General features: G+C 38.1%; 1 protein-coding gene across 1 annotated transcript in view; it reads right to left on the minus strand.

Moving 5' to 3' along the window:
* Positions 1 to 756: 756 nt before the first annotated feature.
* The window catches only part of LOC124554853, a 185,715-nt gene continuing 165,069 nt past the window's right edge, over positions 757 to 21,402 (minus strand). Inside the window, exons 22-25 of the mRNA XM_047128520.1 lie at positions 19,027 to 19,133; positions 8,345 to 8,410; positions 3,707 to 3,770; positions 757 to 3,226 (exon numbers count right to left, since the gene is read on the minus strand). Coding sequence (XP_046984476.1) covers positions 3,734 to 3,770; positions 8,345 to 8,410; positions 19,027 to 19,133 — 210 coding nt within the window. The 3' untranslated portion in view covers positions 757 to 3,226; positions 3,707 to 3,733. The remainder of the gene's footprint in view (positions 3,227 to 3,706; positions 3,771 to 8,344; positions 8,411 to 19,026; positions 19,134 to 21,402) is intronic.

Raw genomic sequence — 21,402 nt, forward strand, 5'->3', positions numbered from 1 at the left:
CAATAGATGAGAGAGGTGAACAACAGCTGCAGATATGTGTCTGGACAAAAAGACGTGCAGCTGTTGAGTGACTGTCTGCCCAGATGAATCAAGGGGGCTAGCAACAGTGTCTCCTCAATGAACATTCAGTGAATGTTGCATCATATGGGCCTCTACAGTAGACACCTGGTTCATGCACTGATCTGACTGCTGTTCATTGGTAACAAAGGCTGAAATTTTCATGCGAGTACTGCAACTGGATATCCACTCAATGGTGACAGGTGACCTTTTCAAATAATCACTTCAGCCTTTTGACAGGTGGTCACATTAACATGACTGGACAGTGTATTACCATACGACCTTTTTTGCTCCTCATACCCTCAGGGATCGTTTCTTGCAGTTTGGATAGTGTATGCTGCTAAAGCCCTCACTTATTAAATGCTTGCAGTATTAAACAAGAGGACCCTGATCCATAAATGAGGTTGAAAATCACTGTACACACATAATATTTAAGAAATGTGGGACCACCCATACTACAAAAATTTCATTCTAACCGCATTTCCAACTGTCAAACCACAGGTAATGGCAGACTTCTAATGACAAGATGTGTACTAAAACTGACCATCAGCATCAGAGCTTGATTTTCAAGTGACTCTATTTGTAAATTTCAGTCTAGATCACACTATGTGATCTACACTGAAAATTGTAAATAAAGTTCTGTTAAAAATGTTGACTCATATGTCAACATACGTGTTAAACTGGTAATTAAGAGTCAAGTTAGGTCATATTCTTTATTCCAGCATTTTAAGCCTCGAATTTCACATTTTGCAAAAATGTTATTTTATAAAGCAAGTAAATACAGTTCTTAGGCCAATGGCCAGTAAATACAAAACTGTAACAAAACAGCCAGGTGTTATTACATATAGACTGATTCCAAGGATATTGAAATGTAATTGGATGTGGACATAAACACAAAAACTATTTTAGTGGTTGGTAGTTTGATTTGTTTTGTTGTCTCAATGGATAATAAATGTTACAATTGTTATAAATGGATGACAAATGGTACAACTGTTATATATAAAACACACATTAAGATTACACAGAAAGTGGACTCATATATTTAGTCAACTCTCAGTGTTTGTATTCCAACATTATCTGAGACAGAACGCTATGGTTGAAAAGGCACACCACCGTAATTTATTTTACAAACATATTGCCTCAGGTATGTTCATATTTAATTGTAGTGAAATGATTACTGTCAAAGAACCACTGCCTTTTATGCTAGTTTTTGTGACTTTTTTGGACTAATTACAGTAATGTTAGAAACAGATGGTAAGGGGAAAAGTGTTCTTTATATAAACAATGAGACAATACTAAAAAAAACCAGACATGAAATAATAGTAACAGTAACAACACAATCTGAAATTTGTACAGACACGTAGACTGTTTTTTTCCTCGTATTTTACTGCTGAAACACAGTTCCACTTAAACACAATATACAATTCAGGGATGGAAAGAAAATATGACTAATATACTTAAAATTTATTCTTTGGTACATGCAAGTAACTACTGTTATTATCTATTGACAGTGCATGTACTCTCATGACTTCTGCATGGATACTTGTTATATACGCATCTATGGACTGGTACACAACACTAACAAAGACAGAGGTAAATGAGTAGTGTTACAGGGCAACTAAAAACTTAGTTAATTTCATTGCACTTTTTTTTAGACAACATTTTTTTTTTTTTTTTTTTTTAAGAAAACACACAAGAGAGCAACTTCGTATGAAGGAGGTACTTTACAGGACAGTAAATGTGGTGCTCTTGAAAAAGACTTTTATGGCTCTTGAAAGAGGCATTTATGACCATGAACAGACTGGTTTTGTACCATAGTACCATAGTATTGAGGTACTTTACAGGACAGTAAATGTGGTGCTCTTGAAAAAGACTTTTATGGCTCTTGAAAGAGGCATTTATGACCATGAACAGACTGGTTTTGTACCATAGTATTGAAAAACCATGCTCACCATAAATTAGTAAAGAAATGTTGGTACTTGCCAATGACTCAATTTTATCCCAGAACAAATAACTGAGTTATTTCCATTCGCCTGCAATAATTTCTTTTTTAAGCTCAAAAGTTAGGCAACATATGTAGGTATGGGCTTACAATCGAAGATGAATATTTACTTACATTCACTAGCTTTAAAATGTATACACAAAGCATAAATAAGGCAGGGCTCTATGTCACATCTGCAAATGAACTTCCATGGAAATGTAAAATAAAAATTGTGCACTCTGTACCATATTCACGACAGAAGCAGTCAACAAAATGGCAAGCAAAATACTTCAAATTGAAACAAGGTAAGCCTACAAAGGTACAAAACATCAATGGTATATAAAGTAGTCATCATACTTTATTTTACCCTGGACTAAATTATACGCAGCTAATCAACTACTGAAAAGTAGCAGGCGATGTCTCTTCGTGGACAATTTTCTGTTGAATTACACTCACTCGTGGTAAATGTACACATAAATAATTTGTTTTCTTGTTCTTTTTCATATCCTTTACCTTATAATCAACACACTGTGAAAAAAACACAAATTAACAGGGCAACAAAAGCACCGACATGCGGCTTTTATGCAAAATACTAAGTATTTTACTCTCGTCTTAGAAAACACAATGTAATTTCCCAGTCTTAGAACTTCAGTTTTTCAAAAACTGTATCTAAAATGATAATGTCACTTAAATAGAAAAAAAAACTAGATTTTAAAAATTATTCACAATTTTAAAATGTAAAAAAGAGAAATAATAATATATATCATAAATCTGTAAAATTTATGTTTTATAAATCAGTGTATTCCAAATAAGGTACTATCTGGTGGTAACCAATGCTACAAACATGGTTGTGAAATATAACCATGCTGGAATGACAATTCAGCTAAACGCTGAACTCTGTAAAATAATAAATGTGAGCTATTTTATGTGCTCCTATAGCATATGAATCAAGCCACAATAAATTTACTACAAATATATACATACAAGATCTTAAAACAATATCTGTTTAGATTCAACAACACATAAAATAGTACTATTTTCTGTCACATAACTGAGGTATGCGCAATTCTTGTTACCTTTTTTATTCTCTTTGTACAGTTTTTATATATGCAACTTTAAAGAAGTGCATACCTGCACCACTCTGTACAGTCACTATACATGCAACTACAAAGTAGTTCATATCTGCACCTGTAAAACGATAACAAACATCATCATAACAACTAAAGTATTATTTCGAAACCAGACAATTACTCTGTAACATAACTGTACTTGTCCAACATTAATAATATTTTAACAGCATGTGATAGTAATGCAACAAACATAGAGAGAAAGAGACAGACTGACAGACACACACACACAGAGAGAGAGAGAGAGAGAGGAGAGAGAGAGAGAGAGAGAGAGAGAGAGAGAGAGAGGCGAAGGGAGGGAATGGGAGAGAGGGAGGGAGAGACAGAGAGAGGGGAGCGGGGGCAGAGAGGGAGACATAAAACCATAAACCTTTTCTGTTAGAGTACAATGGGTAAACTGTGGATATGTTAAAAGTCAGACAGATAGGTAGAAGCAGACAGACAGAGAGAGAGAGAGAGAGAGAGAGAGAGAGAGAGAGAGAGAGAGGTCATTCATGACGCTGGGTCAAGACGGTTGGGAAGGGAAGAAGGAAGGTTGTACCTTAATTTCCTGTCATCACTGAAGTCCTTAGAGGTAGAGCACCAAATTGTTCCTGGATGCTGGACTGTAGATCAAGAGTGAAGTGCCATAAATTTAGAATGCAAACTTTTTTTTAAAATTCTACAAACGAGTATTTAGAACCTTGAGAGCAATGCAAAATGACAAGCAAGTATGGAGGAACAGGATAAGTGAAAGACATGTTGTGTGTGAATCCATGAGTATGGATGGAATGGAGATATCCTGGTTGCTCTCAAGTCATTTGTCAACTTTTAGTAATGCAGCAAATACCAATTTTTTTAACCTGAAGGTTGAATCAGAGAGAAGCAACCAGTTAATCACCAAGTTCTCCTTATAGCAATTATAATATAATTTGAAACATAAACTCTCTGTCATAAAATCTATGCAGTGTACAAAAACAACATTCATAAATGCAAATATGTTACAAAGGACTGCAGGATATCAATTTTTTGTGGCATATCTAAGCAGTTCCCAGAGCAAATAGTGTGCTGTCCAATGGGTGATACTTATTAGGCAGAAGTTATTAATAAAAATGAGATGTGGCCGAGCGGTTCTGGGCGCTACAGTCTGGAACTGCACAACCACTATGGTCGCAGGTTCGAATCCTGCCTCGGGCTGTGTGTGATGTCCTTAGGTTAGTTAGGTTTCAGTAGTTCTAAGTTCTAGGGGACTGATGACCTTAGAAGTTAAGTCCCATAGTGCTCAGAGCCATTTCAACCAAAAATGAGATGTGTGAAGTCCGAAAGACGGCATATAATTCCATCTACAATAGACAAAGATGGATGATCGCCAGATTGTGTCATTTAAGCTTATAAAGACATTATACCTACATTACATTGAGAGAAAGTAGAGGTAATCATACAGTGTAGACTTAACTGCACATAGGAAAGAAGACAATACGCTCATGCGAGAGCTAACTGAATTAAATGGCAACAATGTAGCTGCAGTTCACTGTTCATAAAAGTGTAAACAAAAACAGATGGGATCTGAAGAGTAATTTACTGGGATGCCCTGATGAGTAATGTACATTATCATAATTATGGGCAGTTGTAAAATGTGAACATGTTATGACACAAAGGCTTCTTGTTATATTCAATGCATTATCTTCAGTTGAAGAGTGCCTGGGAGCTAATGTCTAGAAGATAAACATTATCTGCACATGCAGTAGGCCACCAAGAAAAGTTTAAAGGATGTTTTACTACTTCTGTGACCATTAAAAAAATTTTATTAGGGGATTCAGATGTGGGTTTAAAGGTTTTCCTGCCGACAAGACTGGTGACATGTTGGAGAAGCTGAATACTGGAGAGTAGTTTTGTGTGCTCTTGAAGTAACAATGTTTATGCGAGAAACATGAGGTTGGTGGTTCTGCTCCATTTCTTAACCTTTTTTATAACATTACTGTGTGCCAAATGTGGTTCTGACAAAGAACTGATTAAACTATATCGCAGTCAACTCTTTGTCCTGGACACAACTTGCAAAATTTAATTTAAATACAGTGGTTTCTTGTTGGTATGTAAATTTAGATGAGAGTAGTCCTTGATTCCTGGAGATACCATTTATTAGTAACATTTCCTAATACACTCCTGGAAATGGAAAAAAGAACACATTGACACCGGTGTGTCAGACCCACCATACTTGCTCCGGACACTGCGAGAGGGCTGTACAAGCAATGATCACACGCACGGCACAGCGGACACACCAGGAACCGCGGTGTTGGCCGTCCAATGGCGCTAGCTGCGCAGCATTTGTGCACCGCCGCCGTCAGTGTCAGCCAGTTTGCCGTGGCATACGGAGCTCTATTACAGTCTTTAACACTGGTAGCATGCCGCGACAGCGTGGACGTGAACCGTATGTGCAGTTGACGGACTTTGAGCGAGGGCGTATAGTGGGCATGCGGGAGGCCGGGTGGACGTACCGCCGAATTGCTCAACACGTGGGGCGTGAGGTCTCCACAGTACATCGATGTTGTCGCCAGTGGTCGGCGGAAGGTGCACGTGCCCGTCGACCTGGGACCGGACCGCAGCGACGCACGGATGCACGCCAAGACCGTAGGATCCTACGCAGTGCCGTAGGGGACCGCACCGCCACTTCCCAGCAAATTAGGGACACTGTTGCTCCTGAGGTATCGGCGAGGACCATTCGCAACCGTCTCCATGAAGCTGGGCTACGGTCCCGCACACCGTTAGGCCGTCTTCCGCTCACGCCCCAACGTCGTGCAGCCCACCTCCAGTGGTGCCGCGACAGGCGTGAATGGAGGGACGAATGGAGACGTGTCGTCTTCAGCGATGAGAGTCGCTTCTGCCTTGGTGCCAATGATGGTCATATGCGTGTTTGGCGCCGTGCAGGTGAGCGCCACAATCAGGACTGCGTACGACCGAGGCACACAGGGCCAACATCCGGCATCATGGTGTGGGGAGCGATCTCCTACACTGGCCGTACACCACTGGTGATCGTCGAGGGGACACTGAATAGTGCACGGTACATCCAAACCGTCATTGAACCCATCGTTCTACCATTCCTAGACCGGCAAGGGAACTTGCTGTTCCAACAGGACAATGCACGTCCGCATGTATCCCGTGCCACCCAACGTGCTCTAGAAGGTGTAAGTCAACTACCCTGGCCAGCAAGATCTCCGGATCTGTCCCCCATTGAGCATGTTTGGGACTGGATGAAGCGTCGTCTCACACGGTCTGCACGTCCAGCACGAACACTGGTCCAACTGAGGCGCCAGGTGGAAATGGCATGGCAAGCCATTCCACAGGACTACATCCAGCATCTCTACGATCGTCTCCATGGGAGAATAGCAGCCTGCATTGCTGCGAAAGGTGGATATACACTGTACTAGTGCCGACATTGTGCATGCTCTGTTGCCTGTGTCTATGTGCCTGTGGTTCTGTCAGTGTGATCATGTGATGTATCTGACCCCAGGAATGTGTCAATAAGGTTTCCCCTTCCTGGGACAATGAATTCACGGTGTTCTTATTTCAATTTCCAGGAGTGTAGTTTGCCATTATCATTATGTTTCATGTTTTACATCTTCAGCAATGATTTTTTTGTGTTGACTGTACCATAGATACAATCAAACACCAAGTAGTTACCTAGAAGGTACAATCAACACCAAAAAGTCATGGCTGAAGATGTAAAACGTAAAACACAATGATAATGGCATACTACTAGGAAATGTTACTCATAAATAGTATCTCCAGGTAACCAATTTTCAATCACATGATGAGAAATCAATACACAGCTTTCACACAGTTTACAACATTCACATGGTTATACACAAATGATACAAAATATTACAACAGTGTACACATAGAAGAGCCAGAATATCTGAGATAAGGCTACTGTGATGATATATTCAACAAGGTGATTCATCAAATCATGTACAAATCACAGTCCTCTATTCTACAACCAAGAGAAAGCTAATTGCAAGGTCTTTGTGTCAGCTCCGGTTTCATGAAAGAATTGCCAAATACTATGAGTACTTCTTGTCCTGGAGACAGAGAGCCACACAATTAGTAAGTGAATTGGAAATTTATTAATAAATATCTTAGAAAGAAGAAAGTATAATGGAAAATCCCGCGTGGAGTACACTTAAGTCTATGAGTAAATACAACCAGTCATCCATGTTGGAAAAGTGTCTCCCATAATACCTCGCCACTTGTGGTGAATGGCACATATGCAGTGATGTAAATCCCTCATTAATTACTGTAAAGGTCTTGCCAAGAACTGCACAGCCAAGCACTCCTGTACCAACTGCCCTCTCCCAAACCTGATGCAAATTGGATTTCTGGTGCTTCTACCACTCCATCCAACCCAATTAAGTACAGAATATACTCTTCAAAATCCTTGTTACATCTTCTGAGATGGTATTTCACTCCCTCCCTCCTTAAAAAATATCCTAGTCCATCCTTATTTCACCCCCACGACCAACCCTCCGCCACATTATTCACATCAGTGTGACAGACCTAACTGCAAAACCTGTCTCATGAATGCCCTGAGCATGTCCTGTTCCTGTACTGCAAAGCCAGCCATGTAATTCATTTACGGGTATCATCACCAATCACCAATCCATCGCATGAAACATGACCATCAAACTGTAGTGAAAGACAAGTTAGCACAACAACTTGCACAGTATGAAACCCATATAATACGGTTAACTTAATAACTGTTCCACAGCCCATGTGATCTAGATCCTAACACAGATTGAAACGGTTTCTGTTATCCTCATCTGTGTATTCAATTTTACTGCCCTTGCTAAATTACAGTAGCCTACACTGTCAATCCTATATCTTTCTATTCACTCTCCCCCTTCCGTCTCCATTTCTTGCACTCTCATTATTTACCCCAATTAAACTGTTCCAGTCTATTTTTGCTATTAATCAAATGGCCTCTTCACTTCGGTCAACTTTCCAAGTTTTGGAAGACATTACCATTTCTGAACGGGTCTGCTCATTCATATTAAAAGGTAAACAAACAACATGATAAATATAATATGTATGGTAGCTCTTTAAGTTCATTCTCTTTTGCATTAACACTCTTACCCTAAATTTGTCTACAAAACGAATGTCAAAATACATCACGCATCAGAATTAATCTACTGTTAGAAACACTTACTATGGTCGTGATCCACGAGCAGCCTCTTCCAAGGCTCTCACCTTCATTTCTCGTTCCCTCTGTTGCCTGAAAATAAAAAGTATATAAAAAGATAAATTTGATGACCATATAAAGAAACTTCTTGGAAAGACAGACAGCTTGCCTGTACTCAGTTCATCTAATTTCACTAATATACAAAGGTCTCTTACAAACCAGAGGAAAGTAAGCTACAAATTGGCACATTCCTGGTAGTTATCCTTACTGAACTGCTGTTTGTCAAATGTGAATGTGACACTAGAGAAGAAGTGGTGGAAGAAAATCTCAGAGCAGTATAAGAACTAATCTCTCATAAAGTACTTCCAAAAACAGGAATTCTAGTGGCCAATTTCATTTATGTATTAAATATATAACAGCATGGAGCACAATTATGCAGCATGAAACAGCCCACAGTATCATACAGACATGATGTAGTGTAATCAATTTTTAATTCTAATGCAAATTTTGTAAAGAAAAATAAGATTTTGCAGAATTACTTCTCCACTTTTATTAGAAGACGGAACATATTTGTCACTGAATGAGCAAGGAACTATGAACAGGCATAGAACAAAAAACAATGCAGTTGTATGAGGGAAAATAAAATTTAATGTTAATTTAATTTAATACAAAAATGGCTTATCCTGGGAATGCAGTCAATGGAAGATAACCACTGACCACAGAATATAAGCACAGAGACTTGACTAAGCTATGCTACATGTTCAAACGTGTTAGTGTGCCTGTAGTCTGCTCAGTGCCACAACTATATGGTAAATGGCTCAGTTGCACAGCAGTTGCAAAAGAGAGAGAGAGAGAGAGAGAGAGAGAGAGAGAGAGAGAGAGAGAGAATATTGCAACAGATATCTGACAGACTAAGGCAGCTGCCAACATAAAAGAGGATTAACAAGTATTCCATATTTCATGCAACTGATTAATTGAGGTACACTATTGTATTACGTGCATGTATTCATAAACAATAAACACAGACAACACACTTCTTAAGAAAATAAATGCATGCAGAAGGAAAAAAAATGTATGAGCCTATCCACAAAGTTATTTAAAAGTTTACTGTGAAGTGGCTGTAAGACTAGCTAAATACCAAGCTCACTGAAAATGAACTCATAAAGATTCACTTAAATATGTAATTTAGTGGGCCTATAAGGGGGTGAGCACAAAGAGATATGCACTCAACAAATATAATGCATATTAAATCTTCCTTATAACGTCATAACAAAATTATGCCAATTGTGGAATGCTCAAAACACAAGATGCAATTGATAATTTTTCCTGCACATTGAGGATAATAAACTGGCTGAAATAAATCATGGAATGTACACAACCTGTGATTGTAAATGTCTGAATTCCATTTCTAAAAACATTTTAACAGGTCCAGTGAGAACATGATTAAAACTTATGTTTATCTGTGAATTAGTAACTGTCTTCAAAATGATAATGGAACTGGGCACGTCTCTGCTGAGACTATCTACACAAAAAAGCTTATTGCTACTCATAAAGAGATAAACTTTAAGTATGAGGAAAATGTTGAGTAGGGCACATACTCTTGAAGATCACAAACCATTTTCTGTTTCTTTGTTTATCTACCAAGCACACTAACTCACTGTGTAAATTATTGCAGAAGTGCGCTGCAGGACTACACTAAGAAATATATGTGGCGGAAAAAACCTTCAGTTATGGCCACTGGCATTGCAAAAATCTAATTACACTGCAGGCCATGACAACTTACTTATTGTGCTTGGCCAATATATTAGGAAGAACAAATTATTTAAATTTGTATGAGGTTTGAGGGCATACATTGTGCAAAATTTAGCACACAGAGCTGCCACCTCTGGTAGCAACAATGGTTCTAACCCAGTGGGCATCAGGTCAAACTGAGCTCAGATGACAGATACAGGTACCATATGTGATTCCACACTGCTTCCACTTGGTGCCAGAGTTCGTCAATCATAGTGGCTAGCGAGTAATGGTGTGCCAGTCTCTCAGCAAACCATTACTAGATGTTTTCAATGGGTGAGAGAGCTGGAGAAAGTCCTGACCACAAAAACATTCAAACACCCTCTGTATCGAGGTACGTCAGAACAGCACAAGCAATGTGCAGTCTTGCATTATCTCATTTATACATAACATCACAAAAAATAGAGCATGGCCACTGGCCTTAACATGTCAAAAATTTAATGCGTGCTGTCTAAATTACAGGCTACGCAAATCACAGGAGACCCTGTAGTGTACTCAATGGCAACCCATACAATCACGCTAGGTGCCAGATGGAACTGATGATGACAGTGTAACCTGGTAAGTTTGTTCTCCTTGCAGCCTCCATTCACAGATACATCCATCGGAACTCATCTGAAAAGATTATGTAATTCTGTGGCCATATCCAGCACTCTCCTTGGAGCCTCCACACATACATACATCCACTATAATTTTTTTTACGATGCTGATGGCATTTGTCTGTGATAAATTTTATTTTATTGTTTTACGATCCAGATTTCGGCCTTAGTCCATTCTCAAGTACAACAACTTATGTCAAAAGTCATCTGACTGGCATGAAATATAAGTCATTGTCAAAAAAGCATATCTTGTCACAAAGGCCAAATCTGTCATTAATAAAAGTGAGAACACCTAAATACATTGCAGACTTTCATTCCTGGTCTCCACAGTGCATCCGGTATTTCATACCAGTCTGACGTCTTTTGACACATAAATACGTTTTTGTACTTGAGGCCAAAGTCTGGATCATATAACAATATGGCGCGACACCTGTTTCCCAGTGTTCTCGTTGGGTTCACCACTGGTGGTGCCACCATCTCCACTGCCAAGTCAAGAGATACTGTAAAAATAATCACTGCATTGACAGTTTGTGATGCTCAAGACTTCTCCAGACCTGAAGTACACAATGTGGCTGTACAATCCTGTTAGGCCGAGAAAAAATGTGTACCTATCAGGCACTAGTTGTGCGTGGCCATTGAGATCCTCCAAGGCATGGGATCCTGATCAATGAAAGTAGCAATATCATAGAACAATAAACCTCAGACTCAATAGACCACAGTCCTGCCATTGTCGAATTCTGACACATGCTGACAAACATTTCTTCTTCTTATATAAGGCATAACACGATAATCTCACCAAGAACTGACACCCAAATGCTATTTCGGAATGAGAAACTCACTCGATAATCTTTTCTTATGCACAGAATGTAGATGGTGTTGCTCATACAGGCATTGTACAGTTGTGTCGCAATGCTTATAATTTCCGTATCTAGGCATGTACTACATTTCATATCAATTTGATGTTTGTTGCATGCCACTTTCATGGTGTTGCAAGTATAATGGCCAGCAGCATACATACTGAATATGTTTACATCAGTAACATTCATCTGGGCCAACAACAGAATTCATCAGTTAATACCTAGAGTATCTTTACTACTCAAATACACTTTTTTATGGTGAATAAAAACACCCTAGCCCAAGACGTTTTCAAAGGTTATTTACAAGATAATAGTTGAGCAGCTTTGCATTATAGTGGGGTTGCTACTTCGTCACCATCACTGCAACATTCAAAGATACCTCGACTCACTGATCACTGAGCAAGTCTTAGGTCTTTTATATGGGATATCGCAATTGTCAATCTGCACATGACTGGAACAGGACTTCATGTGGATGATACAACCAATGTATCCACAGTTTTTCTGCCTTGGTGTACAATCATAATCCACAGCCGTGTAGAATCCTTTAAGGACCACACAGAGCAATAAAAAATTTTCTGATAGCACAACTTTCTACAAAAGTATAACATTCCATAATGACACTGTGGCTAAAAGTTAGTGGTCAGTATTTTATGCAATAATGTTCTTGCCCCTTATCTAAAATCTCCAATGTTTGTTTGCACTGCATGTGTCTCACTTCTTCAGTTTTGTAGATAAGCTGCTTAATGAAATCATTCTTGGTATAATCACACTGAAATGGTCAAACCTATAGTGTCTTGCTTCAGTATGATGAAACTGAACGTTACGAGAGGTAATATCATATATCAGTCTCTCTGTCAATGACAATATACATGGACAGCTTTCCATGTGGTCATTTGCCTGCATGTGGCACACAGATGTCACATTGTTAGCAATGTTGTGACATGAAATTATCTGTCACAAGTCATAACTTAAAGACTTTTCCATCATCAATTACAATTAACACTTGGTGCTCTGCACTTCAGAGTTATGTCTCCCACAAAGAAATTGGTTATTTATGTACACATTATTCTCCATCTTTGAGAACTTCCCAAGAAATCAAGTCAAATCTAGTGGAATGGCATTACTGCAGGCAGAGTTGGCACTATACGTAATGGGTACATCAGTGGCAACACGGTAGGTAAGCTATACCATGCTGGACCTAACTATGTTTTTTACCCATTGCCTCTGTGGGGCAGTTTAAGGTCACAGAGGCCCATAGTAAGAATAAACTGTGGGGACTCTATTTAACAATATGTAGTCACACACAAGGGGGTTTCACAATTCGTATTCATATTCGATGGGTAGATCACGTAACTAATGAGGAGGTATTGAATAGAATTGGGGAGAAGAGAAATTTGTGGCACAACTTGACTAGAAGAAGCGATCGGTTGGTAGGACATGTTCTGAGGCATCAAGGGATCACCAATTTAGTATTGGAGGGCAGCGTGGAGGGTAAAAATCGTAGAGGGAGACCAAGAGATGAATACACTAAGCAGATTCAGAAGGATGTAGGTTGCAGTAGGTACTGGGAGGTGAAGAAGCTTGCACAGGATATAGTAGCATGGAGAGCTGCATCAAACCAGTCTCTGGACTGACGACCACAACAACAACAACAACAACAACAACAACAGTCTACTCTTCTAGGAGTTGTAGAAGGTACTTAGTAGGTAAAGTTTTGATAAGGAATTCTTGTCAGGAAATAAAAGACGTTTGAAGATCAGATTATTTTCAAACCTTCCACTTCACAGCAAGCACACAGACTGAGACAAGGGCACCATCGTCAGTCCCCTGATGCAATTTGCCATCTGTTTATAATCACTGCTTCAGCATTCTGCTCAACTGTCAGTCTGTCACTGAGAAATAAGGATGAATGAGACAGCACAGGATCATACAATCTACATTTGAAGATTACACAGATATGTTGCAAATTTATAGTGAAGTTGGACTTATGGGGAGAGCCATGCAGGTATCGAGAATGTTTCCCAGATCAACTCAGTCCATCACATATCAATTTCATTCAACTACAACAGATGTGATAAACTAGTATGTTCATAACTACGAGTGTTGACTGTGGTGTTCTATGGCTGCACTACACTCTCAACTTTCAACAGAATGTTCTTTGGCACATAGAAGAAAACCTGACAACATGTAGAGACCTGTTTAAGGAGTTGGGTGTTCTGACTACTGCTTCAGAGTATATTTATTCCCTCATGAAGTTTGTTGTAAATAATCCACTACAGTTCAAAAGCAACAATGATGAACATAATTACAATACTAGAGGGAAAAATAACATCCATTACTGCACATTAAGGTTATTTTTAGCACAAAAGTGTGATGTGTAAAAGGTGGTGGCTTGGACTTACAACTAACAAAATCTGAATATTTTCCTTTTTGGAAAAAAAGAAAGAAAAACTTCCAAATGTTCAGAATGTTTAGATATTAATTTGGGAAATGAATGTAAAATGACTCGTTCCACATTATTACGATCTACTGTGTAAAATGATCCATGGAACATGAAACTAACTACCTGTACTTGAAACACTGTCCATGTCATGCCATGGACGCCTCATGTGAGCATACAACATACTTTGTATGACCAGCAACTCCACCCTTACCATCAACACAATGTGCATGCATTGACTCAGGCAGATTTTCCACTAGATGACAGTTTCTATATGTCATTTCTACATTGTTGTGTCAACATGCTCAAATTTCTGCACTGCATTCTATTTGCAGCTGAAGCTCACTTCATAAGGGAGGTTGTTCTGCACTGTCAAAACAGGCATATTGGGTATAACGAAAATGTGGATTTCAGCAATGGTTTGGTATTAATGAATATGCTGTTATAATCAATTGTTGTCTTAGTGGGCTGCATGTTCTTCCATGCTGCATAATGGGTCCCAGATACTTGACATTCCTACAAGGGGTACTAGAGGAGTTATTAGATTTGTCACTGTCACTCTGTCCGGACATGTGGTTCCAAAATGACGGTGAACCTGCACATGTGGTGTCTGTAAACATCTCAACAAAATGTACAGTGAAAGGTGGATAGGTTCAATGTAGACCAACTCCTTAACCATCAGATTTAGCACCTCTTGACTTTTTCTTGTGGAGCCATATGAAGAGTCATGTGTATGAGACTTCTGTACAGTTGGAAGATCTCCTCGTGTGATTTCTGGTGGCAGCAGAAATTATTTGGCACATACCAAGGCTTGTGGACTATGTGTATGAAAGTGCAGACACACTTTGTACAACAAACAGCAGGATCATCACATAGAGCAGCTCCTGTGAAGCATGCAAGTTGGAGCTCATTTTAACCGCTGTCTGCATACCATGAAGAGGGAGATTTGGGAATGATATGATCTTTAAACTTATTTTATATCAAAATAGTGCATTTTGTGACAATGACTACTTATCAAAAAATTTTATACATACTATGTCCCCAATACAACCTATAGCTTCTAATAGGAATTTTGGACCATTACCTACTTAGGCTATACATACAATGAAACTGGCAAACTGACCATGGGAGTTCTTACTAGTGTTTTCACTACGTGTGAAGAGTACGGTAGCCACTGGTATAGGATTTTACCACAGAATTACCAACAAGCAGAATTGACAGTTGCCAGTTACTGAATTGTGTACTTGCACAAACTGTCTTAAAATTGATTGTAAATTATTATAGCTCATGTTAAGAAGTGACAGACATCAGTCTGGATAGTACAAAATTTCATGACACATTCCAGAACACTAGGTCACATAGTAAAATGTTATGATATGCCACTGAGAAAAGCCTGATCTATGCTGTGCTTACCACAGGAAGCTGAAACCTTAGCAGCAGGACATTCGACAGGAAAGATTGAGTACATTGGCATATCTGAATATAATATCTGAAAAAATACTTCAGAGCCAAGATCGCATTAAAATATTTATTTTGAATTGATGACCAGTTTCAACAGTACCTTGCTGTCATCTTCGGATTTGCAATATGATATAGACACACACATTGCAAAATATTAGACTTATGTATTTCATTACTATTGGCATAGAAAATATGTTTACAAATGCAATGTGTGTGTGTGTATGTCGTATTGCTAATCCAAAGATGACAGCAATGTAGTGTTGAAACTGGTCATCAGTTCAAAATAAATATTTAAATGTGATCTTGGTTCTGAAGTATTTCTTCGAATATTAACAATTTACAGATTTCCTCCTGATCAGAATGTCTGTGATATACCTGAATATGTTCAAACATTGAAGCATGCATGAAAACTTCACAGAAATGCACTAAACACAACAGGCAAAGCTATGGTATAGACACACTGGCTAGTAAATGGAATGTAAAAGATGATTTCTCAAACACCAATAAGTGAGCTAGATTACCACTAACCTTAATTAAACGAATCCTGTCTGTCCGTTCATTTTGCTTAGTGGCCTACACAATTTGGTGCGAGACTATTTTGATCAATGACTTTAGGAAAGCTTTGTTAATAATACACAGCAAACAATATTTTGGTGCAAGTAGGTGGTAACGTAAAGCAGGCCAGACTAGAATAAAACATGTAAATAAAACTCTTGTATCAGTTTCTAATACGTAAAATGTGGTTTAATAAATTTTGTTCTTCAAGTGCTGAAAAGTAACCACAGTTTTATGTTAAAGATCTACTATTCAGCAGTGGACAACCAGTATACATAATCTTCAACATTATTACGATTTTCATTCAAAACAGCAAACAATTAATTTTCCCCAGAGGAGCTAGGCAGTGCAGCTGCAGGGTCTCTGAGAGCATGGGTATGCAGTGTGTGCTATGTGGAAAACAAAATCATGTAAATGGTCAAACACACTATTTATTTTTTCAACAATAATGTATGCTGTGCCCAGTGTCTCTACAGAGGAATCATTACAGTAAGTTGTCCTCCAAATCATGTCACACTGACAATTGGCTGATTACACACAAGCTGCTGGAGAGCTACACAGTTGTGGTGTAAGTTTAAGGCGGTCAATCCCATTAACCAAGGTAGGTTTGCTTGTTTATAGATACTGGTGCCAAAGACTGATGTAACTCTTCTTAAATAACTGATACCGCTTCATGCCAGCTGAATTTCACATTTACAGCTGTCAGAAATTCCATTTTATTTTATCTATAATTGTTGTACAAGGAATGTGAGGTATTGATTGTTTTCCATGAAAGAAATAGGTACAGTACTGGCGTGGGAGTCAACTGGACATCTTTCAAGCTATTGGTTAGCAAACTTCATGAAGTCTTCTGTAATGGTGGCTTCCTTCAAATGAAATGCTTGATACACTTCTCCTTCTACAGCTTACATTAGGTGTGAAACTTTATTTGCTTTTGTTATGTTCAGATTCACAGTGTGGTACAGTACCAGAACACTTGTATTGATTGTGTTCTTTCTCCATGGTATTAGACTCAATACGTCAGTCATTCTTCCATCAGATGGCTTTCCTGTTGGTTATCACCAAAAAATTAATTGGTAACCGGAAATTTTCGCAGCTGTAAATAGCTTAGCCTACTGTTTTTAAACCACTCATGGCTATGCTACCGAAGTAACAGTAGACACTGGCAAAACATATTGTATCACTGCACCTATTGTATTTGGCGACTTGCTTGAAATCCTTCAACCATTTAGCTGGGTTCTGAATAACTTCTGAAAACACTGACAGACGTCTGATGTGAAAATGACTCATAGCCAGGTTTGTATACCGGTCTCTTAACTATGTAGTCCTTAGGGACAACAAACAGCTTGTACTGAGGTCCCTGACAGTGTAAGTGAAGGGTAATTCATAATCAAATTGGAGCCACGGTGCTGTTAATGTTCCAAAATATCCAATGTCTCCACACAATGATGCCACATTGTCACTATAATCTATAAAGGTGTGCTGAAAAGTAAAGCCTCAAAAAAAATTTTTATGTTAAAGTTTTTTTAATGAAACATATGTTATTAAAATTTCATATCTTTATTCTTCAACCTCATCTCTGCTTGCACCATTTCATCACTACCAAAGTGAAGTCCTTCACGTTTTGGAAACAGATGAAAATCAGATGTAACCAAGTTGGGGCTGTATGGAGGATGATTGATGAGAGTGAACCCAAGCCATCGGATTGTTGCAGACGTTACAATCCCCTTGTGTGGTCTGGCATTAACACACTAAAGAAAAGGGTGCTCCATGTGTGGACAAACTCTTTCAATTCGAAACTGGACTACGCCACACTATTTCTCATGCACCGACAGTTATGGCTACACATCACCATGTTACACCCTACAATTTGAAGCGCTATAGTGGCAGAAAGCTGCAAATATGTAGATGTGAAGAGTAAAAATGTAGAATGTTAACAAAATTGTTTTATTCAAAGAGCTTTAAGATATTTTACAAAAAATTCGGAGGCATTACTTTCCAGCACGCCCCTGTATACAAATAACAAAACGATAAAACCTTCATGGCTGTCTGTCTATCCAAACATGCTAATCTCCAAAACTATTTGATGAATTTTCATGGGGTTTTCACAGGTAACCTGCAGTGTAGCTTACGGCAATATATACTTTTTATTTCATCAAACTCATGTCATGGGGGGAAAAAAAAGAAGATATTGTAAATTGTTGTTTTAGGTGTCTGCTCAGCTTAGTAGTAGGAATGTTTACCTTAGTGATGGTGTATTACACCAAAAAATCAATAGATGGTGCTTTAAAAAAATTAAAAAAATAAAATCTCTGTAGCAGAAGTATTTTTGGTGCCAGTGACAGAATTAAGAACTGCAATCATATCATTACGAATACAAACTAAGATTGAATTTACCCAAAACTTAACAAAATTTCTTTGCTTCTCTTGATAGGATTCATTTATATTTGACTTCTTGGCAAGGAAAAATAAATTTATTGACAAAGTGATCCCATAACGTTTCTGTGTTTCACTGGCTGAGGTATGGAACCCTAAAAAGTGACAGTATACAAAGGTTTTTCTTCAACTTCCATTGCAAAGCATGTGCATATAGCTACTTTTGTATAAATCTGAGGGCAGGGGCATCAATGACTGTCACTTAGAGTAGGTTTATTACATGAATTCAAATAAGGTAGGGACTGAACTGAAATTTCTTCATGGAGGAAAAGCATTCTTATTTGTATATAACTTTGAATCTTGTTGAGTAACTGAATCATTTCATTAGTAAGTAGTTTCTAATATCTTTGAAAACTTAAATATTAAATTACAAATACTAGGAAGAAGTTGCTATATATTGACAGTCAGTCAGTGTCAGTATGCTACACAGAATGATACAGAGGCTGCTGCAACTATCTGCATATTGCAACTTATATGAATACCATAAACAAAGAACCAGCAGTACATCTAAAGATGATGAAAATATACATACAACATAAATAACACAGACTCTGCATGTTTTAAAAGATTTACCTTAAGAACTCCTCTGGTGCAACAAGTGATGGATGAGTATGAGAGAATCTGTCCCTATCTAACAACATCTGGCGTTGCAACTGCTCATGGGCAGCTTGAGCTGATAACTGCAACACAAATAGGAATATGCCTTCATTTAGCAATATGTCCATACACAACACTGTATTTCCTACCAAGCAACAAATTCAGTTTCTATGGAGCAAGCTAGTTTCTGCTGAGTACACTATCTCAACACAAAAGGTCCTAACTGCTCAAATTACTAAGTATTTATTTGTACTAGTGTATTGGTGCAGGACTGAATTTCGACCTTGAGCTGTAAAGAGTTTCACGGAAATCAGTCAACTCAGTGTCAGCAGGTGCTGTTTATACAGGTGTATTCCTGCATTCTGCCAGATGCAAACACGGTTGAGCTTCCACACTACCTCATGGAAAATGATAAGCAGAAATGTTCTGAGGGTTGGAAGGAACAAATGCAGACATCTGTGAACTCAAATAGTTCCTATGTTGCAGGCAACCACCACAGACTAAACTTATGTGGCAAGTACACATATTTTCAGCCTCAGTCACATTTCTTTTGATTAAACTAATTTACATTTTCCAAGAAAGTGCAATAATAAGTCTATAATAAACTACTGTCATTGGACTGTGTGAAAAGGACACAATTCACAGTCAAAAACAGTTGATCAATAAAATTCCATGACAAATTGTTTCTTATTCAATTGAGCAGTTATGCTCCTTTTGTGTTGTAGTAGTAGATATTGATGTCAACAGAAAATGCTGTTTACACTGTGGATGAGAAACTATGAATGAAAAGAAATATCTTCAACAATATAACAACACCAGCATTCCGGTCTGAGCTGCCGGAGATGGCAGCCATGTGGGTGAGGCGTGCTTCCTTGTGCGAATGAATGTGTGTATGTGTTTCCCTTTCTGAAGAAGCCCCTGACAAAAGCTAAATGTGTAACAGTCTTTTCGTTGTGTCTGTCTGAAACTCAACATGTCATCTTTACAGTGAGTGATAATGTATCTTTTTCCTTATATTGCTGATATTTCAACCTGGAGTTTCCATTGTTTGAATTCACACCATTGGCATACAAAATGGTCCCATAACCTTTTTTACTTTGCTAACTAATCATTTACTATGTAAACTAAATTATTGCCTGAACATATGGCTCATCCACTGTAGCAAATTTCAATCATACAGATTTATAAACAAATATGTAGTTTGCAAAATCATAAAATATCCTTATGAGAGCCTTTATATAGCACACTCCAACCAAAAATCTTCTCAGTCCACATCAAGAAATTCCCATGTTAACATCTATGAATCGAGTCCACATACTACAATCTTTATTCTAACATCTCTCTGTCAGTATCCACAGTCATACAGTAAAATCAGTACTGAGAACATAATCAATTAACATTTTTATGCAAGTTAATGTTTATTTGGATCAAATTATGCACTGAAGAATCTAAAAGTCAGTCTGTTGCAACATTTGAGAACAATTAATATTTCCACATAGTTTCTCTTGGTGACAACATGTCTGTGTGAAACAACTGCATGAACTTCTTTGGTTGTTGCAAGCAAAAATTTAGTTTAACAGACTGCACATAATAAATGTTTTTGTCTTGTGTGCCACACTAAATGTTTATGTTGGCTTTAATAATGAACGGTGTTCAACTGTCTGCTTCTATAAACTGTGGATTATGGGATGAAGGGTTTTATGATAAGTATTGCCATTGAAACTGTCACTAACTGGGTGGTCTAGCCTGATTATCTTGAAATATGAATAGTAATGTTAGTGAACTGATCATCACTGAATAGGTCAATTTAATGTTAATATAACTGTAATCAAGTGAAACTAAAAAGCAGTGGTGTTGTGTACAGTACAGTATTGTGCGACATAGTCCAATAGTCAAAAAGTTTTCAGTTTTGAGGCAATGAACTTATGCACTACCAAGAACAACAATAAGATGATGCTTGCACCAGGTTATTACTGTTCCACATATATTTAACCATGTGGTCATAACGTTTTGGTTCATCTGTGTACATCCAGATCTACCAACACCTGAGATGGATTGTTCAGAAATTCTTCTACTTACAAATGACACAAATGGCAACATGAAAAATGCTGAATGTAATGTAAATGATACAGCAATAGGCTAGTGGATGACACTAAGCCAGACCTCATGGAAAACAGATTGTCATTCAAATGTCAACCACAGAGTTAGCATTAACACCAATTGCTGATGTAGCATGAAAAGAGTGCACTCCCTAGGGAAGTTTATATACTGATGATGTAATTTATATAATGATGTAACAATAGTGTCAAATTCATGGTTTAATTATCTGATATCAACAATTTTATATTCACC

This window comes from Schistocerca americana, chromosome X (genome assembly GCF_021461395.2).
Source record: "Schistocerca americana isolate TAMUIC-IGC-003095 chromosome X, iqSchAmer2.1, whole genome shotgun sequence".
NCBI classification, from domain to species: Eukaryota; Metazoa; Arthropoda; class Insecta; order Orthoptera; family Acrididae; genus Schistocerca; species Schistocerca americana.